The sequence below is a fragment of the Caloenas nicobarica genome, chromosome 2, assembly GCF_036013445.1.
Source record: "Caloenas nicobarica isolate bCalNic1 chromosome 2, bCalNic1.hap1, whole genome shotgun sequence".
Lineage (NCBI taxonomy): Eukaryota > Metazoa > Chordata > Aves > Columbiformes > Columbidae > Caloenas > Caloenas nicobarica.
Window position 1 is genome coordinate 140,480,356 of NC_088246.1, and position 17,934 is coordinate 140,498,289.

Here is a 17,934-nt window from a genome sequence, read left to right on the forward strand (position 1 = left end):
GCACGGCGCTGCCTCGGGTGGGGCGGGATGGCCGCGAAATGGCCGGGTGGGGCTGGACGGACGCCCCGAGGCGGGGGGGATGCCGAGCGGGCACGGCCGTGCCGGGCACTCATCACTCGGGGAGATGCGGCCGCGCTGCTGCCGCCCTCCCTGGGGTGTGGGGAGCCGAGGGCGGCTGTGGGGGCTGCCTCCCAAACTGGGTTTTGTGGCGTGGGGATGTGCTGGGTGTTCTCCGGTAGCGAGAAATGCTTCCACCTCCCGCCTTTGAAGGAACAGATGAAAAATGTGGATAATGGAGGATTTTTTGGTTGATGCTGTGTTGTAAGGAGTTCCTGTCACACCAGATTCACTTCTGTAGGACCGGAGGGTTCTGCTTATGGGTTAACAAGCAGTTGAAGCGGGAAGCACATCACTACAGACAGGTTGTCTTATAGCGTGGGGAGTTACCAGAGAGCCTCTTTGCTCCCTGTGGTCCCCCATGACCTGGGAAGGCAGAGGTGACATGTCCCTGGGGGTGAGCGCTCAGAGGCTACAGCCCAACGTGCCAGGACATCCTGCGTGACTGTGCGCTGAGCCCCACCGAGGGGCGGCTGGACGGCAGCTGCAGCATGGACAGAGCAGTGCATGGGAAGGGGAAGAAGCTCTTGCCACATAGGGGTCAATGGGCTTGGGATAAGAAAAAAAAAAATTATCCCAATCTCAAATCCTAGGAGTTGGTGCAGAGAGCTAAATGGCGATATCATTATACCACTGTGTAAATCCTCTATACATCAACGGCTTGTATACTGAACGTAGTTCTCCTAATAACGCAACGAAGAGAATGGCTAGACTTGTTAAACCATGTTAAACTTGAGGTGCATTATGGCTATGAGACCTGTCCTTTCCGTGTGTTACTTTCACCTTAGAGAAAGTTTTATAGTGTGTTTGTAACTGCAGCTCAGGTGTCTGATAACATTACTGGTTATCATTTATGTTTTGTTTTTTGTGTGTGTGGTTTTGTTTGTGGAATTTTTGTGTTGTTTATTTATTTGGGTTTTTTCTTTGGATGTGTACATCTTCACTATAGAGGGAATATTTACAGTTTTCTTTAAATGGATTTTACAGCATAATCTTCAGAAAATGTGAAACATACAGCAGGGAGGAAAACAAATATGTTGGAGCGTGCTGGAAGCTGTGACCCCCTTACCATCTTGCACTGTGTGCATACTGAGAATCCCAGAACTACCTGTCTCAGAGACTTATTCTTGCAGGAATGGGCTGTGTCGTGAAAGTGAGAAACATTTAGCATAATAAAAACTCTCCACAGTATTTCTAGGTACTAACTTCAAACAAATCATCTGACACTGCACGTGTAACTTCTCATTCCAGCTGAAGATGGAGTTGGGAAGGTGACATGTTGTTTGACTGCCTTGCTTATTTATAACGAAAGCAAATAACCTTGTGAGCAGTGTTGTACAAATGATTAATCATGTTGTCCTCTCCAATCTGGTGCAGTACAACATGTTTTTACCACTGTCTATGCACTGATATTGTATTGACAAGAGATGAGCCTCAGGGAGAAAGGAATTCGATGATCAAGTGGGACAAGGTCATTTAGACACTCCTTTAAGCTACTTTTAAAATCAAAACTGTCTCATAACTTTGTACAGTAACAAACTTCGGATCTTTTTCTGGCTGCTTATTGTATGGAAAGATGATGAAACAGTGGGAGGCTTTGAGCATCCATTTTTTATCTGAACAAACCTGGTGAACTGTCTAGAGCCAAACAGAATTAACTTTTGTCTGCTCCTCATTTCTCCTCATTCCTCTTACTAAAAATAATTAACAGCGGGTCACATAGCAATCAATATTATGGAACGTGTGCCAAACTTTTAATCCTCTCATTAATTGAAAAACAAAACTACCAGACCCTTATTAATTGCCATCTCTAATGTAAAAACTGTAAACGGACTTATGTATTTCATAGGTGCTGCTTCTCCAGTGAAGCTTGTGTATTGGAGTTTGGGATTTTTTCAAGAAAAGCAAAGCTGTTTTGGCACTTAAACAATAAAAAAGGAGGTCAGTTAGTAACTTAGAGCACTGTCACTTGCAACTGTAGTCCTAGAGAGACAGTGTTAGGCAGTTGTAATACTGAAATAAACTGAGTGTGGGGAACAATAACCTCCTGAATCCTACCTGTTGCTCAGTAGTACTTGTAGCAGTGATGTGTATGACACTGCCGTCTGGTCTGCGGGGACGTCACCGCTGCGAAAATATAGTCCTTCTTCCATTAAGCTTATACTTGGTACATCACAAAGTGTTTTGCACTTCTGTGAACTGTCTTATTCACCTACACAAAGCAGTTAGCATCTTCTTCAGGAATCTGGCAGGTTGCCTCTGTCTCTCAAAGCCTTGCTGTTGTGGGCTCTGCATGAGCATAGTTGTGAGATTGGGATCTGGAGCTGCGACAAGAATCTTACACAAAGATAGCAGCTACTCACCCATTCTTTCCTCATCCAGATTTTCTTCTAGGCCATTTGGCAACCTGGAAACACAGACTATGCCATCGGAAGGCAGAGGAACAGCGCGTAGCCTGAGCATGGAAGGGCTGGGGGTGGTGGGAAAGGATTGGAAGGGCTGTAGTTCCTTTCCCCTTCCAGGTCTGACTGTTCTTGCACACCTGCCCACGCCTGCAAGCACAAATGTAGGTTCTCATACTTGTTACTGACTTACAAAGGGTAGGACACGTGCAGTTACACAACTGTCCCCTCTGCCTCCACCCACATCCATCCTTTCTGCAGCTGGGGATATCTACTGGCACACTCTGCGTAGAAACTTTATGTTTAGGACTTTATCGTGTTTCAGAAAGTGAAGGAACACAATTTCTTACCCCTGCGCTTCAACTCTAGCGGACTTTCAGCTCTGTTTTGTTTGGTGTTTTGTTTTTTTGTTTGTTTTATTCTTAAGAGCCTGCCACGAAGGTCTTGTAGAGCACATGCTGCGTTAGCTTGGAATAGTGACCCCCCCACCATGGTTTCCATGCTCCTGCACACACTGACACTGCAGATACAGTCCATGTTGTATCAAACTGAAAACATACATGTTAAGAAGTCACTCTATAACCTACAAAGGTTATTTTTCTTTGAAAACAAGGGAGACTCAAATGCCCAGCCGGACAAATCTTTGCCCCCTCCAGCCTGTCTGCAGTGCTCTGAAGAGCAAGCTTGAGGCTGGCAACCCTTTAAATCTGGGATGCCTCAGGACATCAAACTGAGGTAAACACCAGCAGCCAGTTTACGACTGAAATGAATAAAATAGTTGCAAGGCTGTTCAGTATTTTCCTGTTTTGGAATTGAGATGGATGCCTCTGCACTTGTTCTCTTTCAGGTGGAATAGCAACTATTTACTACTGTAACTGAACTCCAAGGAGATAGATCTTAAATCTGACTGAGGAGGCTGTAGCAAAATGCTCTTCCTCACGTGTAGTGTCTTATGGTAGAATATGATAAGTATCGAACCCTTATGGCTCACTGGAAGCAAACTACATTTTAAAAAGGCATCTGTCAAATCTTGAAATTCCTGAAAATACAGCCCAGACTGCACATGGAAACATTAAGTGGTTTGAGTCCCTTGCACTCTCTTAAAAAAACGTCCGCCAGGTTGCCTACTGGGAAAGGAAAGCCTTTAAATACAGCTTCTGTAAAAACTGACAAGTAATAGGTACATGTTGCTGGCTATGATTTCAAATCAAGACAAAGCTTAGAGTTTGGGTTTTTTGGTTTGGTTGTGATTTGGGGTTTTTTTTTGTTTTGTTTTTGTTTGTTTGGGTTTTTTGGTTGGATTTGGTTTGGGTTTTTGTTTTGGTTTTGTGGGTTTTGGGTTCTTTGTTTGTTTTGTTTAGTTTTATGAAGGCAGTCATGGCCTGTTGCTTCCTGGCACCCCCTGACATTTTAGAATAAAATGAATCTGACTCCAGAAACAGAAATCTGGCCTGGCAATCAGGTTTAGAGGTCATGCTGTGGTCATGCTATGTGCTGCCTTTAGGTTTTTGGCTTATTGTTTGGTTTTGTTTTTTTTTTTCTTCCATCCTGGTACAAGACTGATTAAAACCATCTGTGGATGTCATTGCTATGCCTTCAAATTCAGGTGCTGACAGAGAAAAAGCTTGCTTCACTTAAACCGTGAAACCATTTTAATGGTCAGGGATCATTAGACAAAACAGCAAGCTCCAGGATGAAGGTTATTGTGTTACCCTCTCTGTATGTATCTTCGGAAGAATCTTACTGTAAAAAAACTAGATGTAAAAATCTATAAGTACCCAGAGACAGTAAATAAGTGGTAAGAATGTCTGATAAACTCTATAACTGGGAAACCAACAAAAAGCTTAAAAACAGAAGAGGTAAATCTGAAGTTTATGGTACAAGTATTCTTAGTAAGGTACATAAGAAGCTATTATAACAAGTTAGAGAAAAGCAATAGGAGACCTTCAAAATAGAATATTTCACCCTTTATTCTTAATGTTAACATCTTAAATCTTTTTGTACAGCTTATGATTTAATATTTCTGAGTTTTCATTATATTACAACAGCAGGAAGACGTTTAAAAATCTGTTTCAGACCCAGATGAAAGCTGCATCACACCAGAAACATCCCTGTGTACCCCCAGTGCCGTTTTACACTCCAAGAGCCCTGCGCGGTACGCGGCAGGGTTTAATTTTTGTGTATCGACATGAGCTGCCTGATCTGTGTCTGGCTTTTCACACCCGCATTACACATGGGAGGCCCAAAACTAAAACCTACCGTGTTTGCACGGGCAGTTTTTTCATATAAGCATCCCTAGGCAGACGTGTGCGTAGCCTCCTTGTTTGGGAATATGACCCTGAAGTGGGACTGAATTTGCTCCCGTTTGAACACCGTCCTTGCTGGAACGTGGCGGGGGCTGCTCAGCAGGAGCTGGTGTTTCCTCGCTAAAGCCATCAGAGCCTGGCTTGTGTGTTACATGACGGTACTGGAGTTTTAGCCCAAGCAGTGAGGTTGGCATGCTAGTGAAAACTGTCCAAAATTCAAGAGGAAGTTAGGCAGAAGGTTTAAGAAAAGCCTTTAAAAGCTCGGCCTTAGGAAATGGGCTGATGGAAAGGACTCAGGGTTCTGCTCCAGTAACTGTACAGATCTCGCTGTCTTGTGCATTGCTGATAGAAGGGACTAAAAGCAGCGCTTGGTGGAGCAGAGTCGGGAGTGGTTTGTGCATATGGTTATGGACGCACCTGCTTTATATCAGATGGGATAGCTGAGCTTTTGACCGAGTAAACAAAAGCTATACATACGGAATAGACATCTGCTACATAGGACAGGAGTAGCAAAGCAGTGAGGGATATGTCTGTGGAAGGGGAGGAGGATCTGTTTAGAAATTTAGTATATCAGGCAAATTGGAAGGCAGGTTATGGACTCTTACCTTCTCATTTCTTAGGCCACAGCACAGGACCTGGCATGCTGCTCCTTTGGAGGCTGCTGCCCTGGTTAATCCAAACACGCCTCTAAATGCCACTGTGCACCTTGGCCAAAGTTGCATGAGCTGCTGGGTCTGAGGTGCATCTCTTATAGTTCCATCCATCTTGCTATAACTTTTTTGGCATCTTTTTGTACATATAAAACATGCTATTACTGCTGAAAAAAAATACTGGTATTTTGCTGGTAATGATAAATTTTAAGTCTTTGGAAAGAAGTTAGTATACTCGAAGTATGGTAACAGGAACAGCTTTTATTGCATAAAGCCTCAGGAAGCAACTTTTTATTTTAAACCCATTTGAACAAACCTCAAGAAGAGACTTATTTTTGTTAAAAGACAATGCTGACACAAGAACAAATGCCTGTAGCTTTTCTGCAGAAAAACTGGGGCTGGAAGCGAGGTGATTCCTAACCACCACAGCCATTGGAATCTGCCTCTCAGGAAGAGGGGTTTTGATGCCCCACACAAGCTACTTTAAACTTAATAAGTGCCAGTTTAAAGAGGAAGAGTAGGTGCTGTGTTGCGTGGTCTGATGGGAAGGCAGAGACAGCAGCTGGGAGCTTGCCCAGTCGTAGGCTTCTCGAAGGATGTTGAGTTACTTTAGTGATGCTGCCCTTATGAGACATGTTTAGGAATCCTCCTAGAATTTGTGACTGACAGCACAACAAGGGGCTGTGTAGGCATCCCACCCTGATGTCCTGTTTCAAGGTGCATACTTCAGAAACATCTTCGCATACCGTGCTGTCTCTTTTACATTCAAATGATTCATTTTACCAGGGGGGATATAAGTAAAACAAAAACTACCATTTTTCAATGCACATTTTTTACTTCTCAGCTTCCCAGCGTTAGTCCTGTCAAATCCATATCAATTGGTGCAGCTCTAATGCTCATCTCGGCAGAAGAAAATTACTTCTGTCACATTTCCTCCTTCCGTTAAGGGAGGAAAATATATGATTAAAGGAACTCAGAGTTGATACAAGCTTACAGGAATAGCCACTTAGAGTTTAAAAAGTTTTTCCAGTTTTTTCTTTGCTTTCATGCTCTTGTCCAAAGATGCCACAGGTATATCTGCTCTGGTCTGCTGAGGTGTGTTTAGTCGTCAAAGACAGAAAATTAGCAGCTCTTCATTGCATGGATGGCCATGTGGTGCGTTCCCCCATCCTTGCACTTGCTACATCCTAACCCTTTCACTTAGGTTCCTCTTAGCTGGTGGTTGACTGACATCCCTTTCATACCATCCCTGATGTGCCTTTCTTGTGTATAAGCAAGAGGTAAAGCTGAAGCTTTGGGGATATGCTGGTATCTCCAGGAAAATCAGTCCCCTGTAGTCCAGTCCAGTCCAGAAGACTGATCATACCACGACTCTTTCCAATGTGTAGTTCAGAGGCCAGGTATTTTATCCTGTTGATAGTCTTGTTTCACAGGCTATGGAGCCTGGTTTCCTGATTATTTCCTTCCTTTCAGCCGGTGATTCATATTGACAAAATGAGTGAACTGTAACATCACTGGGTGATGTTGCATTTTGATTTAATAGGGTGCTGCGGTTGTGTCAGTGGAACAAAATAAAACACTATTGATTTCAGAGGCTTGATCTGTTAATGCTTTTACAGTTATGACAGTTGATAAAACAATGCATTGCTGGAAAAAAACCCTACTTTATCAAGACTGGTTTTGTTTCACTGCCTTTTTTCAAGTCAGTGCAATAATTTTCAATAGTACTTGAATGCCGTGCATCTGTAACACCTTAAAATCCTTGAGTTTCTCACTCCTGGTGTGTGTGCAAAGAGGAGACAGCTACCAGAAGAGAAATGTCCTTACCCCTGAGTAGTGAAGGCCCAAAGTGCTGCTTCTGAACAGCTCTTTCTGAATAATAGGGCAGAACAGTGCTCTTTGACTGGCCTCCAGTTAGAGTCCAGTACCTGTCCAACATGGCTTTTCTTCAAGTTTGGGACTTGCTCCAACTTAGACCTGACCTTTATAACAATCTTTGCTTCATAGAGTCATAGAATCATTTTGGTTGGAAAATAACCTTTAAGGTCATCGAGTCCAACCGTTAACCTAGCACTGCCAAGTCCACCACCGAACTACGTCCCTAAGCACCACATCTACACATCTTTTAAACACCTCCAGGGATGGTGACTCAAGCACTTCCCTGGGCAGCCTGTTCCAATGCCTGACAACCCTTTCTGTGAAGAATTTTTTCCTAATATCCAACGTGAACCTCCCCTGGTGCAACTTGAGTCCATTTCCTCTTGTCCTGTCACTTGTTACTTGGGAGAACAGACCAACACCCTCCATGCTACAGCCATTTACTCCCTGCTGGGACTAGAGCTCTGATGTCTGTATGTAGAAAACCCAGACTGTTCTGCCAGTGTGCTTGCAGGTTGTTTCAGTTAAGTTTTTTTTTACTTGCCCAGAGAGAATAGCTCTGCTCTTTCAAGCCTGAAAAGCAGAACTAAATGCTGACGGGCTACAGGAGTGAGCCAGGTTTCAGCTGCAGAAGGAAGTTCTACCTGATATCTGAAGTTTGTTACCACCTGCTGTTGTACCACAGCCCTCCAGGTTTGGCCCCATCCTGTGTTTTTTCCTTTCAAGTGGAGTGCTGGCTGTTTCTGGAGTGGTGTTTGCTGCTTCCCTCACTTCTTATCTTTGAACGAACAGCAAAGAAAACCACAAGGTCCAGAGAATGTTTATGCTAGAAATTCCCTCAAGCTGCTGGGGAACAAGTGACATGTGAACATGTGAGCTTCAGAAATCAATGAGATGCAAAAGGGGGATTAAAGTACGATAGAAAGGATTTAACAGTCTTGCTGGTACCATGCTTCTGCCTAGAGGCAGGCTTTGCTATAACAAAGTGATTCCCAGCAGATATTTGTCTAGTCAGGTCTTAAAAGATCTCATTGGCGGATGCTCTCTTACCTCTCCAGCTGCTATCAAGCGCTCCATTATCCTTATAATTCAAAAGTTGCTGGGGGACTTCCCCCTTCCCCAGCAGCTAATGCAAATCTTTTCCTGAGGAATGCATGTTACTTTTTGCTTCATGGGGTAGGGAACAATTGACTGACTCTGTACATCAGTCCTTTGGCATCTTATAGCACTGTTAGCATGTCCCTTGCAGTCTCCTCTTCTGAGGACCCCCAGGTCTTTCCACTTTTCTTGACAGGCTGTTTCCTGGTTGTGCTCTTTGCTCTTCTCTGGACATTTGCCAGCTGGTCCACATCTTTCTTGAAATCCGGTCCCCAAAACTTTAGTTGGCTGGAACAGGCTACCCAGGGAGGTTGTGGAGTCTCCTTCTTGCAGATATTCAAAAGTCATCTGGACATTGTCCTGGGCAACCTGCTGCAGGTGACCCTTCTTGAGCAGGGGGTTGGACCAGATGATCTCCAGAGGTCCCTGCCGGCCTCAGCCGTCCCATGAGTCTGGTCTGAGGCTTTGCTAGTGTCACGGTTTTACCAAGGTTCAGTGAGAGTGTTGCTTCGTGTGTCCGACAGGTAAGAGCTGTGCTTGCTTCTGTGTCCTTGTGCAGTGTTTACCCTCTGTGGGCCCTTACCGGGAGGCAGAAAGGGGAGGCACATCCAGCGGTTTGAGAAAATTAAACAAATTCGTGTTTGAGCTGGAAGAATTTTAGGAAGTTTTGATTGCTTACCACTTCTGCTGATTTTTAAGAGAAAATATTTTAATAAACCCTAGAACCGATATGGTAAACTGGCAACATTTATGTTGAATTTGTTGAAAATAAAAGGCCCAATTTCACTCGACTCTGGATAAATACGCACTTAAAACTGTTTCATGACTAGAGATGTAACCGACATAGTATTCAACATGCATATTTAACTAATTAAAAGCTGTTATTGAATATATTTTTAATTAGTTGTTTACTGCACTTAATGCACATCGAGCTGCCGAAGTCCATATCTGTACCGAATCTTTTGTGCATGTGATAAGATGAATGTACTGGACAATTCAGTTTGGTTTAGAGATACTAGTGGATAAGATCTTAAACATTCCCGACTAAAGTTTGTGAACAGGCTGTCTAGAGATGTGTGCATTGTTTGCAGATAACGACTGGTACCTCTGCCACGTGACACTCCTTGCCCCAGAGGAGGAGCTTCTGTCCTGGGCCATGTACCCGTACCCCTACCTGGCACGTGTCGATCCAGATGCCCGAAAAGGCACTCTCGTCTACCAGCTTGTTGCATACTGCAATAACAATGAAAACACCAGTGCTGGGATTACTTACACACTCATTGCAGGTAAGTCTGTCCTGTAAATATATTTTTTTTCTTAAAAAAAAAAAAGGTAAAATTCTGTTAAATTGCAGATTTTTCTTAACTGTTTCCCATTTTATAATTTTGTTGCTTGATTTTTATCCCTTGGGGAATCCTTAAAGATACAGCAAGTAGAAGCTAGAGGTGCTTTAGGTAAAACAGATATGTGGATGGGAATTTTTCTTGCTGCCACTTTCTTCGCTTTACTTCTATTTTGAAATCAATTGCAGCCTTACCATTAGCTTAAGGCTCCATTTTTCACCCATCCATGTCTCTTTTATACCTGCACCATTCAACAGAGCATGATGTGAGTGAGAGAGAAGGTGTACAACTGGAGAGGAAAAAAGAAGTTCCTGCAAGGACACAGGCAGACAATTTGAGGATGGCTTATGTTAAAATACTGAAGATGCAAATGTTCTTGCTGTGGGGCATTTTTCAGATCAGCTTTGTGCATATGTCGATAGGTGGTGAAGAGCGATTCCGAGTAGATAAGGATACCGGTGTTATCATGACGACTGGCTTGCCTTTGACGTGGAACAAGGAGTACGTGGTTACGGTGGAAGCCTGCGACGAATACGGCAACAAAAGCCCCTACGCCTCCGTTTCCATCCTGGCGGGTTCCCGGCCTCCGCAGTTCACTAACATGTCCTACAGTGTGTTCGTCCCTGAAAATACTCCAGCAGGAGAAAAGTAAGTTGGACTTTGTTAGGTGAGCTCCCCCCCTGCAGTCTGAGGGGAACTTCACAGAGTACAATAAAGTGGCTTTTTGGTGTTGTTGCTTGTCAGGGCTGTGCATATGTATTTGCCTATTACACTTTTAAGATAGCATTGTGTTTTCTAAAAGAAATTATGTATTTTTCTGGTGCTTGAGAGTCTCCAGTGTGGCACATGGTGTAGCCTGGGGTGCTGGAATTCTGCTGAAATGATTATTTTAATGTTCTTGGGGTCTTACTGCATTGCATCATTAATCAAAATAACCAAACTCCTGGCTACACATTTCCTGGAGCACTTCAGATATGAGTGTTTGAAAAGTACTGCCTTTTAATTAACCGGACTTGGAGTTGTTTAACTTAAATATAAGTTTTCAGAAAGGCAGTCATTGCCAGACTCTTGAGATAACAACGCACGTGTGAAGTGCAAATAGATACAGCTGAGTCTCTGCGGGGTTCTGCGGTTGAGTGAAGAGTTGCTAAGCCAAGCCACAGCGGGGAGATGCTGCCGAGCTGGCTCTGGTTTTATTGCTGCTGCTCAGCTGCTGGAGAGCAGCATCGGTACCACGTAGCAGGTGGAGCAGTGCCATAGGGCCTTTAAGGAGCAGGAAATCTCAAAATAAGCTGATGAAGTAGGAAAAACTGCTGGAGATGTGCCACTTACCCCCTAAAAAAGACTGAATGAGGAGGAGGAGGGAAATTTGTTTCCTTCCTTAGAGCTTTCACTGAGATGGGCTTCAAGTGTGTTATCACACTGGCCAGACACTGCTGTGAGAGATGGAGCTTCAAAACATAAGTCGCGGTAGGGTGGGAAACATTCATTTGATGTCCTGCCAAGGTGGACAGCAGGATCTGGAAAAGCCCTGTGCCTCGTAGGTCTTCCATCCATCATTTGAAGCTTCAAAAAAAGCCAAAAGTATAGTAGCTCCGTTACCTATATAACTGAAGTTAAACCAGTAACTGCTGTCAAGTATTTGGAAGGGTGCAAAAGGGAAGAAAAAGACATTTTCATGTTAATGGCATTTGAAATGGGTTGTTACCCGAGCCCTGCTGCGTCAGGGTGTCAGCTTGGTGAGAGGAGGGAGGGCAGGGGGGCTCCCTGTGACACGGGGGTTTCCAGGCTGAATACAAGGCTAAGCCCAACATTGACAGGGAGCGCTTCACCTCTCACCTTCCTCTAGGTGCTCAGGAGACATCTTTTGTTGTTGTCGTTTCAAAGCAAAGGGTTATTCTCTCATTCTTTACAGAGTGGCGGTTGTTGAGGCTGTTTCTTTCCAGAGCCAGCCTCTTTCGTACACTCTGCTGACAAACCCCAGCGGGTTCTTCAGGGTGAGGCAGGAGAGCGGGGAGCTCAGCCTGACCCACCCCGCGGACTACGAGAGCGAGCACCGCCTCTACCACCTCCTGCTGAAAGCCACGGAAGCTGAGACCACCCTTAGCAGTGTGACTGAGGTACGTGGATCACTTCGCTTTCTACCCACTGTCTCTGCAATCTTGGTTACCTTGTTAACGGGACTAGTTAAGCACATGGATTGCCCAGAAAACTTGTGAAGATGCTCGGGAGGGAGAACGCCTTATGGTGCAGGCAGAAGGCTGGGCTCTGAGCTGGGTTCAGATCTAGGTTCTGTGGATACCTTTTATTATTTCTCTTTGGTTTTGCCTCCCATCTGCGTGGAAGTGGAGGAGATAATACCTCTCTGCGTTACAGGAGAAGCGTGAGGAAGAAGTTTAGCATCAGAGATGTAAGGACAGGACAGCAGCAAAAGCAATGACTTCCCAGGCAGTGTCAAAAATGGGATGCCTGTTTTTCAAAGTGTAGAAACTAAAATTCCCTCTCAGCATGTCCTTTTGTCTCAGGTCATGGTCCACATCACTGATGAAAATGACTGTTCACCTGAATTCCAGCACTCCATTTACAGCAGAGACGATATTCCCGAAACCATTCCTGTCGGCACATCTCTGCTGCAAGGTGAGGACCATCCTCGTACCTTTCGTTGCAGTCTTGACATGAACTTACCAGTTTGCATTACGTTTTTGTGTTCTCACCATGAGGAAGGGCTGTCTCTTGTAAGACGTGGCTGGTTGCCTGCCTGGAGGGCTGGAGGTGGCTGTTGGGTATCCTGGAAGCAGAGTTGTGAGTGTCTTCAGGTGAGGACCACTGTGTTGGGTCACGCAGCTGTGCCCAAGGAGGGATCCTGTGGTGGCCCGGGAGCAGTTAAGGCAGCTGACAGGCAGTGACCTACTGGGTTGCCATGACTTGTTTCCTTTAAATCTTGTGGCTGTCTTTTAACTCAGCTTGGTCATCTTTTTGTGTCCTTTTTGTGGAAGCAACTGCAACTAGTTTTTCTTTTCATAATGTGTTAAGAAAAAAAAAAAGAGGTTTTTAGATAGGCAGCTGGTTTTATCAAATAGGTATTGACACTGTATAATTGACTTATAAAGTGTTAAAGGAGAAGACTTTGAAAAGCCTGTGAACTTTTATATTCGTGGTTGTGGCTTACCAGTCATCATTCCAAATTTGTTGTGTTTAAGATGGCTGTATATCAATTGCACGTAAGCCCTGAGTACGCAGGTAACATTTTTAGAGGCTAGACTAGTATCCTGTTGAAAGATTAGAGTTGTTGGAAATTCTTTTAAGCCTAAATTCCAACCAAAGCTTCAAGGTCACTCTCAAAATCCCATGGCTTCATAAACAAGGATTGAACTTGGATGATGCTGCATCTTTTGTCTTAGTCTATGGAGTCCAACAGATAAGGAATTAAAGTCTGTTTTCCGGCCTGTTTTACCGGCGTCAGTTCAATGCCTTCAAAGATGTCTGGAGAGTGACGTCTGTTGTGACGTGATGCATGCCACAGATGTGTTCTGCCTAAAACTGAGAGAACACTTACGGGCTCGCTGCCAGTATTCAAACTGGAAGTAGAGGCCAGGACTGGGGTAGGTGATGGGAACGTGGACTGAGACCTCAGCGGGTTTATGAACTGTGTGAGAAATGTGTGAGTGCCAAGGTGAGACTTAGCAAAAGTTTACATGACTACGGTGTGTCTTTTGAAGATAACGATGCAGATTTCCTGAATTTGAAGCTGAATGCATGAAGGTCACAGTGGTGAGAAGAAAGTGGCTTTGCTTGCACAGCCACATGCTGATAAAAGGGCTGCAGGGTCTGCTTTCTCTGAACACTTATCAAGAGAGTTCAGAGCTTACTGTGGCTCATTTTTTGGTTTAATGGCTCTTGAAAAGAAATTAGTTGATTGGAATGATCAACTCCTAAAAATTCCTTAGGCTGTGATTTTGGTTAAAAAGATGAATGCTCTTCTCTCCAGGAGACTTGTAAAGCTGATCAAAGTTCACCCAGTTGTGGGGAGAAAAGTACACCCCATGTCCCCAACAAGCAGAACAGCAAAGCTAAGCAGTATGGTTTGCAATTGCATCCCATTTGGTTGCTTTCCCACACAGGGTACATTTAGAAGGGCTTCTAGAAAAATAAAATGCGAGGTGGCAGTCAGTAAAAATGGGTGGGTGAACGCTCATTTGGCATTGCAGGGCAGATCAGCGTTGGTAGCAAGGAAGCCATATGTGCAGTCACCTGTACCCCTGTGCCGGATGAGTGCTGAGCCATGAACTCTGACTGCCAAAGCAAGAATCATCTCAGGAAAAAAAAAAAAGCAGCTCTTACTCTGACTATATAGTTCCTCGAGGGGTGGGATAGTTACAACCTCTGGGTGTCCCACAAACAAAAAGAAATCCAAATAAAGACAATTTTTTGCTATTCTGTGACTGACTGTGTTGCTATTGATGGTAGTGAACAGAATACTGTGAGATATGGCATTCGTTGAAACTGTGGATGATTTAAATGTAGATTTTAGCCATCAAGCATTTTTATTGTAACACACTCGAAGTCTGGCTCATATCATGTTTGTAGTGTTGATGCTATGCTAGCTGAGTCAGTCTGCCAACTTAGTCAGTATGGGCAGATTTATGCTCACTGCATGTGCTTTAGGATGCAAACGAGCCATGATCGCAAAGCAGAGAGGAGTGCTCTCAGCAGAGGTGAGTGTGCTCCTTCAGCTGCACCGCTGTGCCAGCAGAGCAGGGCTCAGAGCGGTAGTTGGCAGCCTCGTGCTAACATACCAGGCTTTAGCTGGAGTCAGCTTGCACTAAACTATTTCAGAGCATGGGTACAGCCTGCATAGACCTGTTTGAGGTGGCTGCATGATCCCTGAAATACCTTTGCAGTGCAGATCAGTTTGCAGGACAGAGTAAATGGAAGGGGAATGGAATTCTCAGTTGCTATTGGGAAGTAAGGCATGTCTGTCATATCACAGAATCACAGAATGAGGGATTGGAAGTGACCTCCAAAGATCATCTAGTCCAATCACCCTGCTGGAGCAGGAACACCCAGATGAGGTTACACAGGAGGCGTCCAGGCGGGTTTTGAATGTCTCCAGAGAAAGAGACTCCACAACCTCCCTGGGCAGCCTGTTCCAGTGTCTGTCACCCTCACTGTGAAGAAGTTTCTTCTCATATTTAAGTGGAACCTCCTGTGTTCCAGTTTGTACCCATTGCCCCTTGTCCTATCATTGGTTGTCACCGAGAAGAGCCTGGCTCCATCCTCATGACACTCACCCTTTACATATTTATAAACATTGATGAGGTCACCCCTCAGTCTCCTCTTCTCCAAGCTAAAGAGACCCAGCTCCCTCAGCCTTTCCTCATAAGGGAGATGCTCCACTCCCTTCATCATCTTCATGTCTCTGCGCTGGACTCTCTCCAGCAGTTCCCTGTCCTTCTTGAACTGAGGGGCCCAGAACTGGACACAATATTCCAGATGAGGTCTCACCAGGGCAGAGTAGAGGGGGAGGAGAACCTCTCTCGACCTACTAACCACCCCACTTCTAATACACCCCAGGATGCCATATACAAGTAAACATCACATTCCCTGCTTGCTAGAAAACATCTGGGCAAAAAAAATGTATGATCATTAAGCACATAAAACGTGTTTTTGTAAATGGTTACAATGTCTTGGTAATGACTCTGTAGGTTAAATCAGAACTTTTCGAATCGAATATGTTTATTGCTTTCTGCATGTCTTTCTAAAAACAATAATTGACCACTAAATGTAACAGTTTGAAGTCATTTTAGTTTGTCTTTCTTGAGTTTTTAATATATTTCATTTTTCAGTTGATCAAGATAATGATTTAACTCTTAAACCCTTGCTTTTATAGTCTATAAGACAAACAAATATTTATTCACAGCAGGATTTTGAGAGATGTTTAAAAAAAGATGTTACAACTACCATAAATGTCCTTTCAAACCCAGATTAACAACTTCCTGCGGACAGAGGTAGTTGGTGGTTTTTTGCAACTAAGCACAGCATTTCTGTGCACTTCTTGAAATCTTTCTCTTCCACTTTTCTGTTTTGAGTTAATATTCTGAGAGTGGTAAGTCATTGTTCCTTCATCTGATGTTTGGATGATGCTGTAGCTGCCTGCCAGGGTGTCCATGTGCTTGTTACAGGCACTAAAATCACTTCCAAAAGGCTCTGTGCTAACACGATGGCTGCATCTATATCCTCCTGGTAGAATAAAGAGTTTGTTTAATGGCAGTGCGGGTGTGATGTGAAGCCTCATTGTTTGTCTAGAAAAATGGCAGGGTAATTAAAGAGGTGAGCTCCTGCTCTTTAAAATCACTTTTGACATAACGTTGTGAGCTCCAGCTCTTTGTTCTGCTGATTTGCTGCTTCTGAGCAGATGGGACACCCAGGTACTGAATAAACAGTTGCTGGGGAGGAATGTTTAATCACTCCTTGTACCTTGAAGCAGGTCATTAAAAAGTACTTTAGCTATAACATAGCTGGGAGCTAATTAAATTTGAACAGCATCCCTGGAGAGAGTGAGGACACAGTTTATGACTGATAATGTTCTACTAACATGCATAGTGATTGTGCGGTAATTACCAGTGTTGACTGCTATTTGTACAAAGCATGTTGTGTAGTGTCAGGATCACGGCTCTCTTGCAAACCCACCTTGCTGCGATCGCTCAGGCTGGAGGGGAAGAGTTGTTTTGCTTTTTTTACTCCCAGACTCCTGCTGAGGTCCCAGGCTTTTACCACAAAAACAAGGCTTTTATGGATAAAACAGATTTAGGTGATGTCTGTTCTCAAAAGAAAAAAAAAGTAGTATCTGAAGTTGACTTGGTAGGAAATAGCATAACCAAATCTCTTCTGTACCATGACCGTTCTGCTAAATGTGTTCTCTAATAGTGCTTGCAACAGATTGTGACTCTGGCTCCAACTCTGAGATCACTTACTTCATCCAGAGCACTGATTTTTCCATCACGCATCATGGGGTCATCAATTCTAACCAGAGGCTGAACTTTGAGCGAGCAAACCATATGTATGAGTTTGTGGTGATAGCTGTCGATAAAGGACATCCCCCTCGGACGGGGACGGCGTCGGTGCGGATTCGAATGGCCAACGTGAACGATGAGGCTCCTGTCTTCTCCCAGTCTGTGTAAGCCAGCTTCAACGCCTGCTTTGGTTTTTAAAGATGCTATTTGTATGTGTAACCTTAATAACACTTGGCTAAATGGTTACTTGCTTTGTGCAGCCATAAGTACCAGTGAAATCCAGAGATAATTTGTATGAATAAAGGCTTAGAAGCTGACCCTTCATTTCTAGATTGTATCAAAAAAATACAGCAGTTGTGATACCAGCTTATTGACTTTATGGAGCAACTGTTTTATTTAGAGAGAACAGAATGAATACATGATTTAACTCTACAGGGAATAAATTTGACTGTTTTGATTTCTAGGTCTCGAAGTGATTGCCCATGTATACATATATAACAGATTAAGATGGTAGTTAGCAAACATTAAAACTTAATTTTATCGTCAGCAGATTGTTTTATAAGGCCCTGCTTGTTTCAAATGCCTTATTTCCTTTCCTGAATGAATACAATTTCTACCTTTTTCAATAAGTTTAAAGCATGAACATGTTTTGAATACAAAACATAAATATATTTGTTTACAAAACTAAATACTTACTTACATCACCTCTGTAGTATCTGATGCTTTCTATTAGTAGACAGTGACATAAGAAGCACTGTGTGACAGATATTGGTCCTTTTTCATCTTTAAGAGATAAGCGATCCTGGTTTGCAGTGTAATGATGATCGAAGTCTTGTCTTAAACTGATTAAAGACTGCATGATTGCATGCCCAGAGCTTAAAAAAAATTACATTCATAATGGATTTACAATTCTTGGCTAACAGTTAATAGGTGATGGTTATTCTGGTACGGAATGTGCTGCCATTCCTCCTTTATATGCATCAGTTACAGAACTTTCCTTTCGGAAGATGCTGGTCCCAGTACCTTAGTGGCTACTGTTCGGGCAAAGGACCCTGATGGAGATGGGCTGCTATACCTAATTACGGGAGGCAACGAGGAGGGCAACTTTGAACTGGATAGTCAGAAAG

At 43.7% G+C, this 17,934-nt stretch overlaps 1 protein-coding gene across 1 annotated transcript in view; it reads left to right on the forward strand.

The window, feature by feature from the left end:
- The window catches only part of LOC135985710 (neural-cadherin-like), a 53,525-nt gene that overhangs the window by 1,108 nt on the left and 34,483 nt on the right, over positions 1 to 17,934 (forward strand). The window contains exons 2-7 of the mRNA XM_065629272.1: positions 9,543 to 9,737; positions 10,217 to 10,442; positions 11,710 to 11,914; positions 12,320 to 12,431; positions 16,722 to 16,971; positions 17,792 to 17,934. Coding sequence (XP_065485344.1) covers positions 9,543 to 9,737; positions 10,217 to 10,442; positions 11,710 to 11,914; positions 12,320 to 12,431; positions 16,722 to 16,971; positions 17,792 to 17,934 — 1,131 coding nt within the window. The remainder of the gene's footprint in view (positions 1 to 9,542; positions 9,738 to 10,216; positions 10,443 to 11,709; positions 11,915 to 12,319; positions 12,432 to 16,721; positions 16,972 to 17,791) is intronic.